We start from the raw sequence: 23,654 nt of genomic DNA on the forward strand, positions 1-23,654 counted from the left end.
TTTGTAAAAGATATTGGCAAGTAAAAAAGTCAAATCATTAAAAACCTATTGAAAAGGCAACAAGAAATTAATTATTTTTAAATAATATTTTTTTTCAAGACCAGTGAAAACAATCTAAATGGCATTAATGATAAAAATGGATTTCCAGTCCGTACCCTGGAGAGGAGTCAAGAAAACCTCTCTGTTTTGCCCAGATTTAACTGTGATGAATCTCTCAACATAGTGGCAGCAGCTTTAAAGGACAATCCACACCTGTTTCAGAATAGGTTAGCACATAAAGTTGCCAGATTCTCCTACTCATAGGGTAGACTTCGGGGTTTTAATTTTTTCTGTTAAGAAATTTATAAGAACTAAGATATAGATGCAAACGTGGCAGCCACAAGGGTTTCAAGGGTCCTGCATAGTGGAAGACACTCTCAGTCTGACCAGAGTGTCATGGGGACAGTCTGGCAATTAGCTGTGGTTCTTGGTAGTCTAAGTGCCAAAGCTGCCTATTGAGGCTCGGGTGTGTTTCCTTAGCTTAACTTTAACCTGCTCTTCATGTTGCATCTGTGCATGCAGTTGGCTGTGAATAAAGACAAGCTTTTATTGTTAAACCCCAAACAAGAAGTTAAAATGATTTTCAATGCTCTGCAAGCAGTCTTTAGAATAGGTATTCATCTTTCATTTGTCTGATTGTAGGTTCCAACATTGTTTCAAAGTGTAAATGCACTAAATTAAAAAGAAATTGATACAGTCTCATCAAATATATGCAAGTCATAAGAGCACATGAAATGAAAATCCTAATTGCTGGTTATGACTTCTGCCCTCTATAGTTGCCACAGTATGAGAATTTTGAAAATATAATCTTAATGGCTTCATATTCTTACATAATATGAACATTACATAATTTAAATGCCCCTATTTTGCACATTAGCATATTTTCCAGTGGCTATCTCTTAATTGCCGTGCCATCAATATCTTGGCATATAATGCTGTGTTCTCTCTCCAGTTAGTTTTTTTAAAATCTATGATCATAATGTCTAAAGAACAGACTACCAAAGGTTTATTATCATGTGCCTGCTCACTAAATGCACACTCTCTCAGTTGTATTTCTTTGTGTGTGCACATGTACACTTGTAGACAGATACACAGGTGGACGTCTATACACATGCACACCGAGTCCAGAGGACAGTGTTGGGTACTTCCCCTTGGGTGCTCTCCAGCATCTTTTAGGCTGGACCTCACACCAGTCCAGGACGCTCCAGGTAGGCTAGGCCAGCAGGGCAGTGAGCCCTGGAGATCCAACTGTCTTCACCCTCTCAGGACTGGGATTGCAAGTGCCCCGTCCCAACTGATGCTATTTAAAGACATGAGCTCTGGAGAGGAAACATGTCTTTATGTTCTTACCAGGCAAGCACGTTACCAACTGAGCTCACATCCCAGCATCAGTTCTTAGTAGAGCTACTGCAGCTATACTTTCTTTCCTCTGTTCATATTTTACTCTTATTGGAGTCTAGAAATTTATGCTTTGAATATAAGAGTTATAAAAATTAACATCTATATACATCAAACTGCCTTCTAAATATGTATTTTTGTGATGCTGCTCATAGCATTCCCAACATTAGTTAGAGGAATATCTTTTTTGCAGGGGGATGATGCTTTTTGTGGAGATTGATATTGTGCTGAGAGTCAGTGACTAATGAATGCTAAGTCCTAAGTAGACCACCTTTGTTATCCTTGTTAAGGGACCATCATTTTTGAAGGCACAGAAATAATGTAAGAGCCAGTGGGACAAAGGGCCGGAGTGTGGTGGAATGCTGTCCACCAGGCATGGTGTGGTTTCTGGACTCAAGAACTCACCATCACTCTGCTTACCTGTTCAAGACTGAGCCTGTCAAGGTGACACATATCTATCCCCTTAGCAAAAACAGTAGGAGCTTCATTCACTATGGCTTATGACCTTCTTAGCAATGAGCTTTTGATTCAGTTTATTCTATAGGGTGTACATTTCCTTCTGTGGAGTGTGCCTCGAATCTAGTCAGAGGGCAGTTGGCATCCTTAATGACAGTCATGCCACTATTGCACTAATGGGCCACCTTGACTGGCAGGTCAGAGTCCAGAGCTTAGGAAGATTCCTGATCACCTTTCTCCTCCATCAGCCTCTACAGAACCTTCTAGCACCATGAAAACAAACAGTCAGTCATAGCTTGATTTCTCTAGGCATTTTATTGGTATTTTGTGCTTTTTATAAGTGCCATTATATTCTGTGGCTGCTCATATTAGTGTGCAAGTTCTTTGGGAAAATCTAAGCAATCCATCATAGAAGGCACAGCAGATGTTCTTCTACTGTGGATTTCAGTGGAAACAGGAGAACAACAGAGTGCCTGGCAGCAGTCTCATTTGTATTACTAAATAGTGTTGCACTATTACTGTAGAGATGATTTAACCAGACACAACAGCACAGTGATAGATAATACAAATAGTACATTTAGTAATTTATAGTCTGTTTCCTAGCCACTCTTCATGAATGTTTCCTTACATGTATGACTCTTCCTACTTTTTATACTTTCAGCTCACCCTATTTGTACATTTGCACATGTGGTTATTTTTATCTCTAGTCTTCTTATTACTGTGTCATGAAAAATTAGATTTTTCTTTTATGGCAGAACAAATTCACTGTTAATTATGGGTGTAAAATAGACAGCTATGATTGTGTGATAACAATGAATTGTCAATCTCATCAATTTTTGTGAAAAGTGGTATTAAGCTACAAACTTTATTTTATACATTAACTTATTCTAGGCAGGCATAATGGAACTTGTCTATCATTTAAGTCCATCAGATATGATTTTCAAACTTAAATAAACTTTTAAAGCATTTTACTATTATTATTTATTATTAATCGTTTTAAATTATGTGTGTATGTGTAGGTTTGTTCATGTAAGTGTGGTCCCACAGAGGTCAGATGATGGAGTCAGATCCCCTGGAGCTGCAGGTAGATCTGACCATCTCTCCACCCCCAGACTTTAAATATCAATATCCAAAGGTACAAAGAATGCTTTAAATATATTCCTGTAATGCTGTAGAAGCATATTTATTACTTTGGGATTAGATTAGTGATTTGTTAGTTTGTGAAAAATACGCTTTATCAACTGAGTAAAAGATTTAATTAAATTTATGTAAAATTCAAACTAAATATATATGAATATATAACACTTTTTAAACATATGCATGCCCCCCATTCCAAGACTTAAAGATCATCATGGAAGATGTAGAACAATTATGAAAGCCAGAGGTAGTGGTTGATTGCAACAAAACAGTGTTCTTTGGACATGGCGGGGGCCATTGCACACATCAGCTCACAGCACTGGGACTGCATGTACAAGATAAGCCAGGTAAAATCTTGGCATGCATGGGGGTGGGTTGTCATGAAGTTCCAGCACCAGCTGAGGAGTGATTGGAAACTCATTGCCGATGGGGGAGGAATAGTCGTGTCTCTTCATGGTTGTGGCCCTTGAGCAGCCCATGATCCAGAAGATGAGTCTAAACCCATGCATTTACAGGCAGGGATAGGTGGATTCAGTGGGATTAACATAAAGAGCATGTGAATTTGGGAGGGAAAGTGTGTATTGAGGGATGGAGAAGAATTAGAAGGGAGGAAATAGGGGATGGACTTGATCATTATATGCATATATGAAATTTTCAAACAACAAATAAATAAAATGGATGCGTAAGATCATAAACTATAATTGTCTATAAAAAGATTTTAAAAACTATTTTGCATGTCTATATTTTATAACTCATCTAAAACAAGCATGTATGAGTACCGATGTGATAAAGATTATTATGAGCGTGTCTTTAAATTTTAAAAAATCTTCAGCTTTAGAAATATAGATGCATCACTGAAGGTTAAAAGTGTGTGTTTAAGTATAGGAAAATACACTACATACTCTCCAAGGAACGTCTGTGACCATTCTGAGCTGTCATTGGACACTCTGAACAGAGTGGGTAAACACCCTGGCTGGGGAAGCACTGTTAGTTCTCTGTGTCTACTGAACAATAACATTTCACGGCTCACCTCTGCCTCTTCCTCAGCCCTAGGAGACACACAGACTTCATTGGATGTATCACTCCTGAAATTAACATTTGAAAAAATGACTCTCTTTGTTCCTTCACATTATTCTTCATGACTAATCTTTCCATATCTTTCGTTAATTTTATCATTTGAGTTTTTTTCCCAGAGTTCTTCAAGCATCTGCTTTTTAAAAATCTCTTTAAGCTTACTATCTAGAAACAGGTTACTTGAACTTAAAACTTATTTTTAATCTAGGCTTCCTCATCATTAATAATACAAACTAATGTTCCTTCCTGTTTGGCACTGAATCTTTCTTAACTTCTGAGACTATCGAGTCTAATTTTGCTTTGAAGCCCCTGCAGATGGGAGGAAACCCAGTGACATGCTCCCTCTAACACTGGAGGCCAGCTGAAAGGGAACAGCTGGAGTCAGGCCTAGTAATGTACACACTTTACAAAGAGACATGGCTCTAGAGACTTGGGTTACAGTAACAGTAAGAAAATGTTTGGGTGCTTGCTATATCCTAAGGAAGCTATATTATCTGGCTGACTATAATCAGTCAGGTCATACCCACAAATGTCTTTGCATCTGTACTTTATGAAAAGCGAAAAGGACAGGCTACATAGCCATTAGAAATGAATGACAAGAAAATGAGCAGAGAAAATCCACCATTGATCGGTTGCCCTTAAGCAGAGAATTGTGTTGGTGTGACTTGCATTGAAATGATGCTGGAAACTCTTTACGCACAGGCGAATTTAATTTTACATGCAAAGTTTGCATTAGTTGGCTGCTGACATTTGATCACTCGGATAATGAATTGAAGTTTCTTGTAAGGAAGAGAAAGACAATCCCAACAGGGAATTCTGGGTACACATTTTGGCCTGAAGATGAACTGATCTCTGTGGTCTGGGTGTTGGTGGGCGGTGCTTTAGTTGGTGGCACTATTTTGGGAGGTTTTGGAAATACTAGAAGGTGAGATCTGACTGGAAAAAGTAGGTCACCATCCGTGGTCCTTCAGCGTAGAGTCTCCTTGACTCTGTTGGTCTCTCTGTTTCCTGTCTGCGATGAGGGGAGTTCACTTCCCTCCACAGTCTCCCTCAGTTATGATGTTCTTCCCAAGTCACGGGGCCAAGAAACTGTAGACTGAATGTTTTGACGCCAGGAGGTAAAAAAGAATCTGCCCCCTCTTACGGTATCTTTGCTAGGTATTTGGACATAGCTCTATAAATGTTGTGGCTACCACACAGAGAGGCTTTACTCTTGTGTGGTATCATCATAGACATTCCTTCATAACAAGTGGAATCTCTGCCGAAACACTCATTTCAGATTTTTACGTTATTGTGTTTTCATAACAGGTTATCATGACATCTGTCACTGTCAGTCTTTTTAAAAATTATTGCTGCGTAGTATCTGCATGTCAAAACATTTAGTGGATAATTGCTCTGATGATACTAGACTGTCTCCAGGCTTCTGGCCCGTTGTTCAAGCTGTTACAAGTCACCTAACTTTCTTTATGGACATACTCCCAAACCTGTTCACTTCAGATAAAATATTTATCTTGTTGCTCCATAATCTTTTTTTGATATACTCCAAAGAGTACTCAGACAGGTAGCAGAGCCAACAACAGCTCAGGAGACTACATCCTTTCCATCAAAACCAGAAGTCCTAGGAAGGAAAGGAAGTAAGCTGAAAATTAAAGGTAGGGAGATTGACTCGACTCTTATAATGAATGTCCCTAAGTCGCTAATGATCTGCAGGGTGATGTGAGAGTTTGGCTGACCCTACAAGTTTTGGAAAGCTCTATCTTTTGCCACTCCTGACTATCAGCCCCTTTCTTCTCTTGGAACACACACTTTCTCTCTTCATGACTTTTCTTGTGAGTCTTTCCCAAGAGCTTCCAAAAGTCATCCTTTTCTTTGGCTCCTTCCCCACCTTCCTGGGTTCTCATCACCAACTGACTTCTTTCCTCCCTCTGCTGAAGAGTGTGGGCATGTCTTTAAAGGTTTCCAGGTGTAGAAGAAGTATTATCTACTTTGGCAAATTCATCTTCAGAAATTCTGCAGTTGTGTTTTTCCTGGTCTCTATTCCTGAGAATAACTGTTTCTCCTTTCCCTCTTCCATATTCTGGACTTTGTATGACATTAAATATGTACATATCTTTGTATGCAAAGTCAAAACACTGTTCCTACAGACAGTAGCAGGACTCAGATGACAATGTGTTGATCAGGATGTAACAGAGAGGTCAGTTAGGGTAAACTCGCAATCAGAAGTGATTTTCTTTTATAATTAAAATATTTATGATATTTTAGTTGAAAATAAACACCTCATTTTTATTTGGAAAGAGGGGATTTTAAACATGAGAAAAATAGTAATGGAGGTTATCAAAGAAAGTAAAACTCTACATGAGTATAAAGAGAAATAAATATATAATTGTGAGTATGTTTATATGTATATTCCTATTTATTTTTATACAGGTTGTTTGAAAGATTTTTTTTTTTACAATTTTTTGGCCTGTGGGGAGTACATGCTTTCCCTGGCCCATGTTCAGAAGTCAGAGAAAAGCATGTAGGGATTTCTTTCCTTCCACTGTGTGAGTTTCCAGGACTGAATTCAGATTATCATTCTTGGCAGAAAGTACCTTTATCCTCTGAGCCCCTTATATTGATTTTTAAGGCAAGAGCAAGATGAAATGGGTTGAAAATGAATGTTTAAAGTTATCTGAGAGAGAAAAACCCAAAAATGAAATAAAAATGGGGCTGGGGATTTAGCTCAGTGGTAGAGAGAGTGCTTGCCTAACAATCTCAAGGCCCTGGGTCTAGTTCTCACCTGGGAGGCTGGGGGAGAGGGCGGATAACAAAAGTTAGCTGAAAGAATAAAGGCTGAATCTCTCTCAAGTTTTAAGTAGTTTCAAACATTACTTCATAGAAGAAAATTTTTTTCGTAACAAATTTCAGAGTAGCCTTTTAAAAGACTCACTCAGATGATATTCATTTCCATATACTCGTGTACAGTTCCTTAGAATTTCTTTCCTACTGTATCATTACACAACAGACCTGAACAGAATTAGTTAGGGCTGAAACATTTTCTCAACTGAAGGTCCCCTCTTCGGATGACTCAAGCTTGTGTAAAGTTGAGATAAAACTAGTCTGTACATAGACTTAGGTGTTTGAAATGTAAAGAAATAAAAATCTAAAAGCGACAGAAACTAAGATCTACAAAAAATAGGACACCACTCTACAGTTTATAATTTCAGTGAATGGCGAATGTTTAAGCACTTAGATAAATTGCACTTTATGTGGGATTTCCTGGCCGTCGGGGCATACAATGCTAGGAAAAAAGTGAGCCCAGTCCTTTTCTCCTTGCTCATTGGAGCTATCACATCCCATCTATCCGACCTCTGAGTGCGGTTCTCAAAGTGGGGTACTCTCTCACGCCCAAGGTCTGTGCGATTAGCATATGAATGTGTAACGGGATTGTTTGAAGTAACAATTAAGGGAACAATACATAAAGGAGCTGAAGAGAGCTACCAACACCTGGGAATCTTGTATTGAACAGGCTTTCCTAATGTATGTAATTAGAAACCAAGGACAAAATGCTCATTGTGTGGTAATAAAGCCCTATAAGGAAAGCCAACAAGTGGCTCATGTTTTGCTGTCATTCTTTGTGGTGAATGTTAAAGCAATGGTTTGTCGTTACACTTACTTCAAAGGAACCCTGGTTAAGTACAGTTTTAGCATCGTATCTGATCTTGGAAAATCATCCAAAAGCTTCTTCTATATGATAAAAATACCTAACAGCGAAAAATGATACATTTAAGATGCATAAAAGATTAGAGAATGATTCCTGCAAGGTGGGTGCAGAGTTTGAGGAGAAACATCCTGCTGATTGTCCGGACAAACCACATGTCCAGTTAATCCTCTGTAACGGATTTCTTTTCAGTTGTGCCATCAGACCTCCAGCCTGCTACATGGTTTTGCTTTGGTTTACTTCTCTTTAAGGTATACAAGAATCCTGCTCAGGGAACAGCACCTTACCAAAGACATGAAGAGCTTTTTACTCCTGGGGCAGGATCAGTGATTGGGGGAGCAGGGAATGAGGGTATTAGTGCTTCCGTTTTTATCAATGACCGTATGTACAAATTAGTCCTCTGGTATAATTGCCTCAGAGTGAAACAGAACATTTTCCCGTAAATTGTTAAAGTTCAAGTTGTAGATATTCCGTTATCCTCATCATTTAAATTAATCTACATAACTATCATCTTAAGAGAACTGTATTTGAACAGTTAACAGTGAGCCTAATCTCACCATCAAGCAGTGAAACAAATGCACGTGTAACTGTTCAAAGCACTGTTATTCCATAATATGCCCCAAGGGGAAACTACTGGAGAGCCCATTGGATGATGAATGGGTAAATTAAATAGGGCATGTCTGCTTTCAAAACAGAGTTTTCAGGAGACAAATTAGGCTGTTGCCGTAGAAGAGAAAAGCCAGAGCCAATGGGACCTCAGCTCCTGTGAAGTATGGTTCTCTAAGGGCTGCAATGAGCTGGTGGGAAGGACCTGAATGACATCTGGGGGAAGGCAATAGTCACGTGTGCTTGTTAATAGATGTTATCCAAAAGAAAAATAAACTCAGGTTCTCGCCACGTGCAGAAAGTTTTCACTGAGCCTGTGAGACAAAGATACTATTACCCTTGATGCCTGCACTCCTCCGGCCTGGTGCCCAGTACTCGAGAAGCAAATTGCCATATTGGATGCTAAATATTTCTTCATCTTAACGGAAGAGAAAGATATTAGAGTTCCAGCATTTCTGCAGTAAAATGGAAGTCTAAGAAAAGGGAAATGAGCACCAGGAAATAACTGATCAGTATTTAATCAACCCCAGAGGAAGTTGATCCTGACTTGGTAACCATATAGTGCAATACTCCTTGGTGGTTAACATGAAAATGGATGAAGTTTTGGTGAGTGTGTACCATGAAGGAGCCTTGAAAACATTACATAAAATGAATGAGGTCGATCACAAAATTATTCATTGTGCAATTGTGCTTATACAAAACATGAGCCATGTTCAAATATATAAAGAGTAGGTAATGAATAAAAAATAATTTTCCACATTAATGAGAAAAAGATCAACATATAACATGTACGTATGTGTTAATACTCACAGGAGAGTGGTGAGAACTCCATTTTTGAATGAACATTGTTCCTCAAGTTCGTTAGTAAACTGTCTACAGTCTTTTCTGAATAAACAGTTCTGTCAGCTGCATTGGTTGGGTCCCAGACACAGCTTGCAAAGGTTTCTTGAACCCACCCTGAAGCTGAAATAGAGCAGTGACAGTCCTGTGGGTAGGGAGTAAGGGTCTGTGGTATAAGGACTGTGAACCCTGATCCCTAGGCACATTTTGAATTACACAGAATGAAGCTCCGGGCTTCCACCCACCTTTTTCCTGTATGAATTGTCCCACATTCTCCCTAGAGCATCTCTCCTTGGGCCACAAGGCATCTGCCATTTTCATAATGGTGGAAGCTTTCCACAGTCTTATCTGCACCAGGTACTTTCACTCCTCCAGGGATGAATTCACTTACAATGAAGGGAGATGATGTGGGATGTCCTTCTGTATCTGTGTTGTTTTTATTGGCTAATAAGTAAAGCTGTTTTGGTCAGTGACTTAGCAGAATATAACCAGGCTGGAAGAGATAAACAGAGAGAGTAGGCAGAGTCAGGGAGATGCCACATAGCTGCTGAAGGAGAAGGACACGCCAGAACCTTACCCAGTAGGCCACAATCTTGTGCTAGTACAGATTAATAGAAATGGGTTAATTTAAGATATAAGACTTAGTCAGAAATTTGCCTAAGCTATTAGCCAAATGGTATTGTAATTAATATAGTTTCTATGTGATTACTTGAGTCTGGGTGCCAAGAAATGAACGAGCAGTCTCCTCCTTCAACACTTTGCCCAGTCACAGTCATATATTAAAGATTTCAATTTCACTCTGTCTGCCCTTCTTCTGCAGAGGCAGCCTTTGCCTCTGTCTCTCTTCTCCCCCCTCCTCTTTCCCCTTTCTCTCCTTCCCTTCCCCTCCATAACCCACTAAATAAACTCTATACCCCCAAAAAGATTCTATTTCAACATATCTAATTTTATTTTGTATTAAAAAAAAGCCAAGTTTTGAACATAAGATAGCCACTGGGCTCTTTTAATCGTTTATAGATGTGTATTGGATTGTAAACCACAAATGTTTTCAAGCAACAGGATTTCAGATATTGAATACAGAGACAAGTTGTCCTTTCTGGCCATGCCCTTCTTTGTGATGATGCCTCTAAGTTGCTGAGAACTTTGCTCCATCTCTGCTTGAGCTCAGCATTTACTAACTACTCAAGAACAGGGGTGTTGATGTTGATAATGGCAGAGGTGTAATCTATTGGGAGATGTTGGGAGGATGACATAGAAAAGAATATTGAACTAAGTACTCATGGTGTGAAGAATTTGGACAACTTATAATTTTTAATGCTTTCCTGGAAATTAATCACTTCATTTTCCTTGGTTCTAGATTGGGCTTATGGATACTACAGACAACAGAGAAAACTCGTTGAAGAGATTGGCTGGTCCTACACAGGTAAACATATTACTGATACCATGAGAATTAACAGAAACTTTTTTTTTGCTTTGTACTGTACATAAAAGGAATTCTTGTAACCTAGTGCATTATTTTAGTTTCCTTCCAGGCTGTCCTATTAATTAATAAAATATAGTTAGTAGAAAAATGATTTTTAGTGAGCTTTTCCTAAGTTTGGTAGTATAGCATATTGAACAGAGCTGGGCTTATATTTCAGGACTTTACTTTTATTCCTTGGGATGATACATAACCTCCCTGAGGGCAGGCTGGCATAGAGTAAGCTAATGAAGTGGGAAGCACTTACTTAGACCTTTCTTTGAATGGAAACTTCCAGTAAGTACTGGCAGCCATTGTTATAATTGTGTTAGTGATTACTTTTCACTCATTTGGAAAACTTTGATAATGTACATTTTTTGGAAAGGGTCTTCATTCTGAATGACTGTGACTGAGTTCACTGGAATCAAACTCTAAAATTATTCTGTCTGATTACCATACTTGGCTTGAATCATCATAAATGTTTGAAGCATGTTAGAAGGAATCCTAAGCAGAAGTCATGATCGAAGCCCTGGAGAGGAGAGAAGCTGTAGTGTTGATTGGAAGAACATGAAAGGGATCTGGATAGATCTCACAGTTGGCAACCACTTGGGATATTGTCAGAAGCGCTGCAGTCAGGCACTGATTACACATGAGTGGGTTGGTGAGATGAACTCGCAGTAGAAGGGACTGACTATGAGCCTGACCAGTCTGGGCTTGATTTTACAGGAAAGCCCAGTAAAGCCTATTTTTATATAGAAGGACATGCATTTCTCTTTTTGTTAATTTATTGTTAACATACCAATATTCTTAATTTATTTTAATATACAAAATAATGGGTTTCATTATGATCTTTCCATGTGTTCATAAACATTGTTTGCTCGTACTTTCCCAGGTACATCCTTCTCCAGGTCCTCTTTCACCCTCACTGGTTCACGTCCTCTGCCTAAGTAGTCCCTGTTTTCCTTTGTCCTTTATTTTTATTTTTACTTTAGAAATAGTACATATTCATTATAGAGAATTTAAAGACTATGTTCAAGTGCACAAAGGAAAATACAAATCACTCTTTAACTTGTTTAATTCTATCCACTAATAAACATATAGTGGGCCTTTTCTGGAAGCTTTTATTATCTTAGGTTTGGATGTTTTGTATATTTTGTCCATTGTAGTTTTGGAGTATTTTTTTTTTTTTTGCCTTTACAAATTTCATTGATGACTCCTGCTCTTCAGAGTCCTTAATACCTGCCTGATACTGCACTGATTAGAAGTTTGACTATTTAACTACTCTCCTTGTGTTCAAATAGCTGTCTTATAAGTAATGTTGTGTGTAGGCAGTTACGTCTTTATCTTCATTTTGTCATGTTTTTATATGCAGTTTCTCACTAGGAGAAAGTATTTTTGAGCGTCCTGGTGTTTGTTCTGAAGTTTTTCTGAGGAGGTCACAGTAATCATTACAGAAATAAGTGACTACTCACTAAATGCTTCTCAGCATTTGGCTAGACTATATAGTGAGCTCCAGGATGGTCAGGGCTATGTAGAAGAAGCCATATCTCAAAAAAAGGAAAGAACAAAGAAAAAAAGAGGAAGGAAGGAAGGAAGGAAGGAAGGAAGGAAGGAAGGAAGGAAAGAAAGAAGGAAAGAGAAAAGAAAAGAAGCTAAGTTGGAATATGAAAAAAATTAATGAACAGGAAAATCAACAAATTAAAATTGATCTCTCTGCCCTATGGGAAACTGGCAGATAGCAACCAAATAGATCCCAATGCATGATTAGAAAAGACCTTAATGTTCTCATTTATAGTAATGATCTAAAAACCTATGGAAAATAACTATATTTTATAAACCTTATAAAACATTTAAGAAAAAATTTATCCATAATTTTCTCTCATTTCAAATTTGTTTGCTTTTCTTTCTTTCTTTAGTTGGCTCTTCCATCACTGTATAGTGTTTACATTCACACATATTCACTTGAACTTCTTCAAAATGGACTTTGATAAAAATAATTGTTTGATCAAAGGGCCTTTATGATTTATTATATCATATTTTTATATTTATCATATTAAAGATATTGGCAAACCATGTAAAAAAGTTCTTATTTGTTTTTATTCCTATGTTAATACTAATGTTAAAGTTACAATGAAATTTTTAGTGAAAAGATCTTTTTTATATTCATTTTTTAAATTATTTGATTCATGCAGAAATTTACACAACAAAAGTTAGGTAATGTGGTTGTGGGATATATATAGTCCATTAATACTGAATAACACCAAGATTTAAAATCAAATGTAAAAGACCCTTAGGAGAGATCTAGGTAATTTTACTTGTGTTTTATGCATATTCATGTGATACTCATCTGAATAAATTTGGGTTTGCATTTGAGTCTAGGACATGGGCAAGTTTTTCTCTACCACATACATAACTCATACAACGTAAAAATTTTAAAGCTTGCATAAAAGATAAAGGCATCTCATATTTATTTGCATCTTGTGTTGCAAGTAATATCTTCAAGTATTTTAACTTAATTTGACTTTACGAAAATAATATTGAGGTTAAAATAATATAAATAATAAAAGAACCATAACAATAAAAATTTTAAGTTGTGAAAAATAATTGCTTACATGCTTATCAGTTTCTGAAATATTAGAGGTTTTGCATGACCAAAAGTAACTTATGATTAGATGATCTGAATATTTTGATTCTATTAATGGTTATCTAGGAAATTTTCCAAAATTATACTCTTTTATTGTGACCAACATTATATAATTTCCTGATTTCTACTACTATCATATTATCTATTTAAAGATGAATATTGTTAGAAGCTGATTTTATATAGGTGGTATATTTATATCACTATAAAATATTTTTCATGTATGATTAATGCTAGTGATTGAGTTATAAGTTTATTAATGAATATAACCAAGTACTGTTTTCTTAAAATTTCAGTAACTTTGTTTACTTTATAACTTTATATCTGACGACTGTAATCATTTTGGATTTATTTTCATCCAAAAGACAAATCTTGTGTTTTGTACAGAATTGCAACCGCTTATATCTTAATGCCAGAGAAATAATTCACCATGGCAAAATCATGACATCTGAACGAACTGTTCTGCACAATGTCTGCTGACCTCAGAGGCTGGACAATGTTGAGGCAAACTGTCTTCCCTGTGCTTCTTAAACCTGACTCTGAGAAAGTTAAAAGAGTTGCCTCTGAGATGACCTTTTCTCCAAGTAATTTTCATGAGGTTTAATAGTTCTACATGCTTTCACTTTTATAGTTGCATTTTTCTTTACATATCCTGATAAACTTGCAAGTCATCTTTCAAAAAATTTACCACTTAAGTGTTTTTTAAAAAAATTATAAACAAATACGAATATATTGTAGAAGACCCTGCAACATGGAGTTATACCAAGTAACACTCAACCTGGTTTAGTCTGCTTAACAGCAAACTTCATGGTTTCAGACGTCATAAGAACAGGTTCTTTTCCTCCAATGAATCTTTAAGCGAAGAAGCCAGGTGACTACCAGGACTGTTAGCCTGAAGTGCAAAGCAAGCTTTTATACAGCCTCCTTTACCCCAAATGTAGAACTAGAAAATGGAGACTCTCAAGTTTGGGGAGAGTTATCTCAATGCTCCAAGAAGATATATATGGACTGGTGGGAAGACTGTGGAGGTGTTGCCCAGCTTCCCCAGGTCCCAGAGAAGCTGGGTGTACCTGGTGAGCTAAGAAGAAAGCAGTTCTATCATGAGTTTCAGTAGATAAACTAGTAGCAGTGCAATGCCACCTTGCAATATACGATTATCTGGGGAGCTAGCCACGGAACTACTCCCTTGAATATCCTAATTGAGCAAGGCATGGCTCATTGGTCAAATAACCAGGCTTGGAGTGAATAGGTTTGTGCATATATAATGGACACTTCTTTCCTCTATAGTCAGGTTTTATGACCCTGCCCATGACCAAAAGCCTGTTGTTTTACCTCCCATCAGAAGCAGTCTCGTGATCAAAAGTGCAAACATATTAAAATGTGGCATTGCTGTGGAGGGGTAACACGTTTCCAAAGGGATATTCGACAGTCTGGTGATGGTGGAAGATGAATTCTGTTTTTTATATTAATGCCTTCTATTGGTTTGGGAAATTATTTCTGGAATAGTTTAAGAGTCTAAGGAAATTTTATAATTGTTTACAGTTCCTACAGAGTCTGACTTTATTCTTTTGTAGCTGAAATATCAAATAAAATTTAACTAAGTATTTTATCCAAACAAATGTATCTCTCCTAAGAAAATCCTTATTCACCATAGCATTTACCTCATTTTAAAATTTGAGCTTTTAAGGCTGACTAGTGCTTCCAATGCTTTGCTTACTATTCTTCCTCAAAAACAAAAATTGTGGTTACATTTAAAATTTAAAATTGAGTTATGGTATGATTCTTAAATGTAACTAATTTTATAGACAGCAGAAATGAATTAGTTCTGATTCCATTTACACGCTTAATCTACATTTTGTGTTGTGCTCTTGTGAATTTGTTGAAGTAGCTGAACTCTCAGAAAAAGATTTCTGAAAGTGTTTGCCCATAGACTGTTCTACTAATAGAAACTGCAAGCTTGGCATTATTTCAGTGAGGGTGCCGTCAGGCCACCAGAAGTCATTTTCGACATGGGACACACCAACATGATTCCAGTGGAATCACTTAAGCTGAGATTGTTTATTAAAGATTATATGCTTGAAGTAGATGAAGTAACAGTGCAAATCCCTCCTAGTTACCAGATGGGTGGAGAAGCAGAAGGCAGGCAAGAATTACTCTCTTAATTGTGCTAAAAACGTAGATTAAAAACAGACAACTTTTCTATTCGGGACTGCTGTCATTGTGCTAAGAAATGACAGGGCTACTCCATAAAGATCACAGTCCCAATGTGGAAGGTTTTTGAGGAAGATAAGCAAGGTGTGGTGGGAGGGCGGACTGAAAACCTGGGGATGTCAGAGCTAAGAACCTGACTCCGCAGCTTTACTCTTTGTAAGCTCTTAGAAGATGAGGTTCACTCTGTAGTAGTATAACATTAGATTTTGTGTGACAGGGTCCAAATCAAGATAATTCCGTGAGGAAAAATACCTATTATTTTTGTCTTTCATTTTTAATATTACGAATGCATAGCTCAAGATTATCCTAAGAGATGCTGGAATATCCTTTTCACTTGACTTGTTAGGTCTTACCTAACAAGCTTGAGCCATGATAAGGTTTTTGGAAATATGTGCATTTTGACTGTTCCATTCTTAAAAGGTGTCACTACTGAAATATCTTTATCTCCTAGGCTTACGAACATTACATTATTTCCCTTTTAGCATTCTTTAAAGAAACTTGGAATTGACTTTCATAGTGATATATTCTCAAGTTTTCTTGCCTCCAAGAACCTTTTAAAGATAAATTTTAGTTAAAGGGTTGCAATGGGCACAAGACCACTGTTGGACCTGGGTACCCGATGAAGGAGATTTTAAATACTAAATGCATTTATTTCCTAAAGAAGAATATCTTTTCTTGCTTGATAAATATATAGAGCAGAGATGTTACTTAGAGAAAACATAGAGCCACATGGGCTGTGTGGTGTTTGACAAGGCATACACTTTAGTATTTCAGACCATACCCAGCACAAAGACTATCTGAATCCATGCAGAGTAATGGCTGGAGTTTTGCTTGTCTGGGTCGTTTCCTGCTTCTGGGATGTCTTTTAAATCTGCTATTTATTCTTCTTTGATCCCTTATATTTGAATTCCTTATATTAAAGAGATCGTTCATTCTCATTTCAAGTGTAGGAGTGAAAAAAATCAAGTAACAGAATTGCCCCATTTCTGTCTAAAATTGCACATTCATGTGGGCAGAGAGGAGAGGCCTGGGAAAACACAGCCCAGACCCTTGGTATCATCATCCTGGAGAATGAGTCAATGGAAACAGATGAGAACATAGCAACAGGATTGTCACTTCCTACTGTGCACGGCTCACTGAGCACTCTTTATATTGATAAAGAAAGATTTTGAAAAAAATTATTGTTATAAGTTATTTTCAGTGCATCTGTCTTATTTAGTTAAAAAGAAGGTCGCTAGGTAAGATCCACAGCTCTGTCTTTACTCACTGTGATATGGGGTCTCTGCTTGGCTGAGTCTCAGTTAGTAGATCGAGCACAAAGAGCACACAGGGTACTCTGCATCCAATTCCCTGCCTGTGGCTGACCTGTAGGCAGAAGAGGCTGCTAATTGCTCTTCATTTCAGGTTTTTCATCTGTAAAAAGTTCTTAATAACACCCTATTTAATTGAATATAGATTAGATAAATGCTTCCTATTGTTGCAAAAAAAGCTCTTTGAGTAAGGACTGTATGCTGCAAATCCAAGTGATTATTGTTTGGCAGTGTCTTAGCTTGAGCCTGAACAGATTGAACAAGCCTGGGCGCATCTGATAATCTCACAGGAGGATTTAGAAAGAGTAGATCAGCTAAAATGCATCTTATAGACATATATTTCCTCTGCTCTGTGTATTATTTGAAGCTTACTGAAGATTTATATTCTCAGTAGATATTTTGCCTGTGCTAAATGCAATGATTCATCATGCTTTATTGTGGAGGCTGAATAAGCTTTGGTGAATGGTATCAAACTCAGAGTTTTCTTGTATTGTATTCTCAAAAATCTCAGAAATGGTGTAGGTTACATGTTCTCATTGCCACAAAATGATAAAGATGTGAGGTAATCCAAATGTTAATAAGTTCAATTTCACTATTGTACACACACCCACACCCACACCCACCCACACCCACACACACCCACACACACACACACACACACACACACACACACACACACCATATGCATAGATAACATGAAAGTCTCTGAGGCTAGATAGGACTAATAGGGTATGGGAAGGCTAAGCAGATGACAATAGGAAGGCATGATGGAATATGTTCAAGGTAAATTATATACATGTATAACAGTGCTTTTATATAACCCAGTGTACCACATGTGTGTGTGTTTGTATGTGTTGTATGTGTGTCTGTATGATGGTTTATTCCTTTGACTCTAAATACCATATTACAGCTTTAATCCTGTAGACTATTTTGTTTTGGTCAGAGACCCCCTAGACTAAAGCAGAAGTAGGATTTGTTCTGGCTGAAATACAAGGGATCTGTTGTGTCCATTGAACACTAGCATCCAAATTGTAATTCTTTGTTTAGGAAGCATCCTAATTATCATCGAACAGTCTGATATACCTATCGCCATAGGTCATGATCCGTGGCTTCCATAAAAAGAGGAGGAAACTTGAACCCTAGTCAAAGGTAGGAGTTACAGCTGTGTAGCATCTGATGAACTGTGACAGTGGACCTGACAGAAACCAGGATTCAGAGAAAGACAGTAAGTCTAGTAAGTCACCCTAGGGGGACTGCTGTGGAGAAAGAAAGCTGGCAGTAGAGAGTGAGAGCAGAGTTATCAATAAGAGCCAGACTGAGGTCTTTATGGTGCTCCTAGATGTCTTTCCGACACCCCCTTTCTCAGAGACTCCCACCCCCTAAAATGCCTGCACATTCTGCCCTGCAAATGGCATAACCCAAGTTACTCCAACATGCGGCTCTTTCTGAAAGAGGCAGGAAGGAACACAGGAACACAGGAAAGCTAAAACACTCAGGGTTCCAAGCTAGACCCCAGAGTCGGTCAGAAGAGGCATAGATGGTATTGTGACAGGCAGTAGAACATGCCCAGGTGACAACTGATGGTCTCCAGTAAGGAGCAGCAACAAATTCAAATGGGACGCTTGTGCTCACAGGCTGCACTTTTTTGCCTAGGGTGTCTTAGTTAGGGCTTCTGTTGCTGTGATGAAACACCATGACCCATAATCAAGTTGGGAGGAATGGATTTATTTGGCTTCCCCTTCAGCATTGTTTATCACTGAAGAAAGTCAAAGACTGGAGCTCAAACAGGGCAGGATCCCAGAGGAAGGAGCTGATGCAGAGGCCATGGAGGGGAGCTGCTTACAGACTTGCTTACCATGACTTGCTCAGCCAACTCTTTTGTAGGACCCAGGACCAGCAGGCCAGGGATAGCACCATCCACCATGGACTAGGCCCTTCCCCATTGATCACTAATTGAGAAAATGCCTTACAGTGGGATCTCATCGAGGCATTTTTTTTTCAACTGAGGCTCCTTCCTCTGATGACTCCCAGCATGTATCAAGTTGACTCACACAACCAGCCAGTACACTAGGGGATGTAGGGGATGCTCTACAACTTTCTAATTTAGTAGAGTAAATTCTGATGATAAATTGAACAACCGATCACACCCAGGCATTAGAGACCTAGTGGGAGAAAATTATGTATGCCTTTCTAGTCATCTCCCCTCAGTGCTGAAGTCTATCCAGGTTATTTTCCCTGGTGTGCACTGTGTTAGTCTGGCATATGTTTGTCCATGAAGAAACATGTTCATTTAAGATAAGAAATTATACATATATGTATGTGTATGTATGTACGCACATTAGTTGGAATTATTTTAACCTCCAGAAGTAACTGCTATTAATGTCTTCTGTTGGACAAAATACAGCTAAAAATAAAAATTTATCTTAACTCAGAACTTCTTTCCATGAGGATGTAGAGAAGATACGGGATTGGTTATGGGATGATGATGATGAAGAATATGTGCTAGGCATCAAAGGAAGTCTCTCCAAGAGATTGCAAAGGACTCTGCAGTTCATAATCAATCAAATATAACTTACTAGATTTGTATTTTCAAGATTAACTATAATTGACCTTCATATAGGAGGACTTGACAGTAATTTTGGTCATTTACTATTTATCCAGTAGTTAGCTGCCAATTGAAATGACTCCCTGTGTTGACAGGTTAGCTTTATCCAGAGAAAAAACATTACAGGTTGGCGTAAGGGGCTTACAGAAAGTGGGTCCTTGTCTTTCTATGGACATTGGGAGAATGGTGTTAGACCTGGTACTCTAACTAGGTGTCAGCATATTAGAAAGATGGTTCCAGAGACCTAAAGGAAGACACACTGGGTCTTAGGCTGACAAAAGGCTAGCCTATCTAATATTTATAAGGTCTTGCATTCATTACAAAGAACATCTTTATAAAGTACTTATACTGATCCATTTAGGGAGCATTCTCTTTTTTTTTCTTTTTTTCTCTTCCCTATTTTCATCAGGAGTAATTATGCCTCATCTTATTGTTTGTGTGTGCTTTAAACTACCCTTCCTGACAGTCCGAGAACATCTCCCTCTATGTACTGCTGCTCTCTGTAGCTGCTTTGATTTCGCTACCAGTTTGTGACTGTTGTTCTAGGCAAATGTATTATAATCAAGTCTGTGGAACAACAGCCAGCATACATGTCTGTGGGGTCATTTTCTTTATTGTATTTCTCTGTCTAAAACAGAACCTCACCTATCATAGGTACCCAAAACATATTTGGTAATTAGTAGTCTGTTTCTTCTGTGTCACTGGGGACACGGAATTAATTTCATCTTGGAAGAACTGTGACTACCAGTGTCCTGATTTTAGAGGATTATTCCAGATCCTCCTAAAAACAAATGGGATATACAATAAACAAATAAACAAACAAACAAATACATAAATAAATATTGTGGAGTGACTGTTGGACTATATACAATTTGCAGAGAAACTGAAAAGAAAAACTGTCTGCCTTTTGTAGACCTTTGCAACCTGGAAACAGAATGAGTGACACACACCCCAGAATTAGTACCAAAGGGAAATCTAAGCATGGTGTGTGCCATTCTAGACAGCTTATAGCTTGCGGGCTGATGTCTTATGTAGCCTTTACATGCATGGTTCCCATCTTTACATATTCCATGAGTGTCTCTAGAATGTACGATCTGCCTGCAGCATCGCCTTCTAATAAATTTTGCATGGTTTTCATTCCCAAAGCCCCTGAGATTGCTTTTTTTTTTAAAAAAAAATCAATTACATTTTGTGCATATAACCCACTCAGCTCTCTGTTCCTGAGGTGTTTAGCTTAATCACCCAGTATTAGGATGTAAAGGAGTCAGCGTCTTATCAGTTCCCCAGGCTTGCCCCCTACTATAATGGCATCCCCACCTCATTGACAGGGGAAATGTAAAGTGGTGAGATCCTGAGTTTGATCAGTATGTGCCAGAAGTGAGAAACTGCAGGACATCAGGGAGGCAGCCGTGGGCGGGAGCTGTAAGCAGTGTGCAAACAGTGTAACACAGAGATTTCTACAAGTGTTGTCTATGCCGCAGTGGTAGACTGTGGCAGCGCTGGGTCCCCAGGCTCCAAAATAGCCTGAGGAGTTCAGGTGAGATGGCTGGAGAAACAGACTGCAGTCATCTTAGTACTGTAAAGGATGCTCTAGGTAAAGGGAGTAGCTGTCCTGCCCTACAGGGAAGGGAGGAATCTCCAGACTCCAGCCCTACGGTGGCCTCCCTGCCTTTTGACCCAAACTAGGAACATGAGAGGCAATCTTCTTGAGATATGAATTCTTCCTATAATCCTTATTCTATTTAGGATTCTAGGTAACAGTATATTTTTATTGTCAATGACCTAAACTTTTAGTCACTGACATGTGTGTCTAACAAATGTGTGGATTGATTTTTACAGCAGCATTTCAGCTGGCAAACTAATGGAAGAAGAAAGTGAGAGCCCTCAAAGGATAGAAGGGACTCTTCCACACTCCCAAAGTGGGAGGGCTTGCAAGTAGACAGCTCTAATGGGCATCTCCCACATCTCTGCAGGGAGTTCACTGTGAGATGCTCATGACTGGCTTGGGTGTATTCTAACAGCAGGATTAGTGGATGTCCTTCTACTAGTTCGCCTGGTAGGCAGAGTATATGCTGTGTTGTTGATCTACTTGTTCAACTTTAAATCTGGCTTCCACCTTTATCTCTTGTGAATTCAGGTTCCACAGTCATCATAAATGCCTACTTCAAAGGGACTGACGGGGTTAAGTGAGTCTGTACTCACCAAGCACTTACAAATAGTGCCTGGCTTGCATGAAGTGCCCAATAAAGTTAGCAAAGTCACATACATCTCTAATACTCAGTAACTGTCTTGGGCCAGGTTGTTTTTAAAGTATAGATATTTTTTAAATATTCTGTGAGTTTTTAGGTCCCTTGATGGCTCAGTGTGTAAACTGCTTGTTGTGTAAGAATGAGGACCTGGGTTTGTTTTCTATTTTTTTTTTTCTTTTTCTTTTTTTTTGGTTTTTCGAGACAGGGTTTCCCTGTAGTTTCTAGAGCCTGTCCTGGAACTAGCTCTTGTAGACCAGGTTTTGTAATGATAAATAAAAATAAAGGTGAAGTGGGTACCTTTTGGCTGGCCCTGCCAAGGTATTCCACTGGATAGGGGAGTGTGCTCATGTAACACACACTGGGTAAGGGATTGTGCTCACATAACATACACACACACACACACACACACACACACACACACACACCCATTCTTTTCCCCCATTACTCACAAAATGATAAAATGGATTCCTCAGTAAAGTGTGTCACATAGTGGCTGTAATAATCTAGTTTGAACCCACCTATATTTTTCCAGTCCTTGCAATTCCTTTCCCCTATGCCTGCGGTGGTGTCAGCACCGTCAAAAGCAAGATTCCAACTCTAGCTGTTCCTGGAGGCTTGCCTGAGGACTAGACCTCTCCATCTCTTCAAGTGCCGCTTTCCTGCCTCTCATCCCCTGTCCTGAGAAGACCCTTTCTTTGCTCTCATGTACCATAACGGTGTCCTCTTTGTTGTAACAGTGACATGGCTAGCTGTCCACATCATGCCTGTGCCCTCTTCAGAGAGTCAGACATACAGTGCTCAGCCTAGATGAATACATGCCTGAGCAAAGCCACCAAGGTCCAAGTCCTGGGTTTCCAAAAGAACAAACAGAGATAAAGTGGATAGCCAGGATTTGCAAAGTAACCAGAGAATCTGACTGGGATATGGGTTCAGACACCTGGGGGTGGTTGTTGAGCATCCTTGAGCATCCTGTAGCCACAGGGCCTTTTTATGCTTTGGTGATTGGGCAGTAAATGGAAGCCATGAAGCCATGAAGCTCTGAATTCCTGTGTAAATATTGATTGTACTGGCTTCCAAGTCACCATATGCAATAGTGTTTTGTCTTCTTGGTGCATTGTTTTAAGGAAGGTGTTAAAAGTACCCATTTCTGGAAAGTGAAATTGTAGCTGCTCCTCATTTTCATTCTTTTGTTCCTCTTTCTTCTAGTCTTTTCCAGACATGTATTCATTTTGTAACTGAATTGGGAGAAAGGGAATTAAATGTCTATCTTGTACAATATAAGTGTAATTAATTTCACTCTTAGAATGGCTTAAGAAGACAAAAGAAAAGCCTTCCACGTCTGCGTGGCTCTCCACTGTGACTAATTCTCTTGTGTCTCAGTGGCCTGTGCCACTGTGAACTACTTTACTGATCAGTCAAGGCAGAACGACCATGAATCATGTATGTCTTTATGAAGTAGGGGAAACTTCCCAAGAGAATATTCTTTTAGAGAAGCGGCCATGCTGTGTATTAGCATTTTGCTAAGACTCCGTCTAGCCAGGATTCTACCTCGGGCACTTCCAGTATCTCATGACTTGATTTTCTCCTCTGGTGAAGATGCAGCAACCTCGCTCTGAATTCGTTTCACAATCTGGAATCATTATCCCTGCTCAGCGAGAACCAATCTCTCATAGTGATTGTCTGAATGGCTGCCAGCTCAGCCACGTTCTGTCCATCATCTACCACAGGGGAGAGTCTTTTAAGAAGCAAGAACAATGATGCAGGAAACCCACAATCAGGATATGCCCTCCAATGTGTTTCAGAGCCATCCCTACCCACCGGGCAGCTTAAGGTTCTCTGAAAACTAATGACAGCATTGCTGAGCATAGATCGGAGTACCCGTCCCACTCCGGCATTGGTTTTAGTTTTTAATTCTGTCGAGTTTATTGC

The 23,654-nt window shown here is 38.7% G+C and overlaps 1 protein-coding gene across 1 annotated transcript in view; it reads left to right on the forward strand.

Moving 5' to 3' along the window:
• The first annotated feature begins 3,314 nt into the window (after nt 1–3,314).
• Nucleotides 3,315–23,654, forward strand: part of Ptprz1 (protein tyrosine phosphatase receptor type Z1) — a 130,687-nt gene continuing 110,347 nt past the window's right edge. Inside the window, exons 1-3 of the mRNA XM_038319429.1 lie at nt 3,315–3,377; nt 5,513–5,543; nt 10,608–10,673. Of these exons, the coding sequence (XP_038175357.1) occupies nt 3,315–3,377; nt 5,513–5,543; nt 10,608–10,673 (160 nt within the window). The remainder of the gene's footprint in view (nt 3,378–5,512; nt 5,544–10,607; nt 10,674–23,654) is intronic.

The sequence above is a fragment of the Arvicola amphibius genome, chromosome 2, assembly GCF_903992535.2.
Source record: "Arvicola amphibius chromosome 2, mArvAmp1.2, whole genome shotgun sequence".
Classification (NCBI taxonomy): Eukaryota; Metazoa; Chordata; class Mammalia; order Rodentia; family Cricetidae; genus Arvicola; species Arvicola amphibius.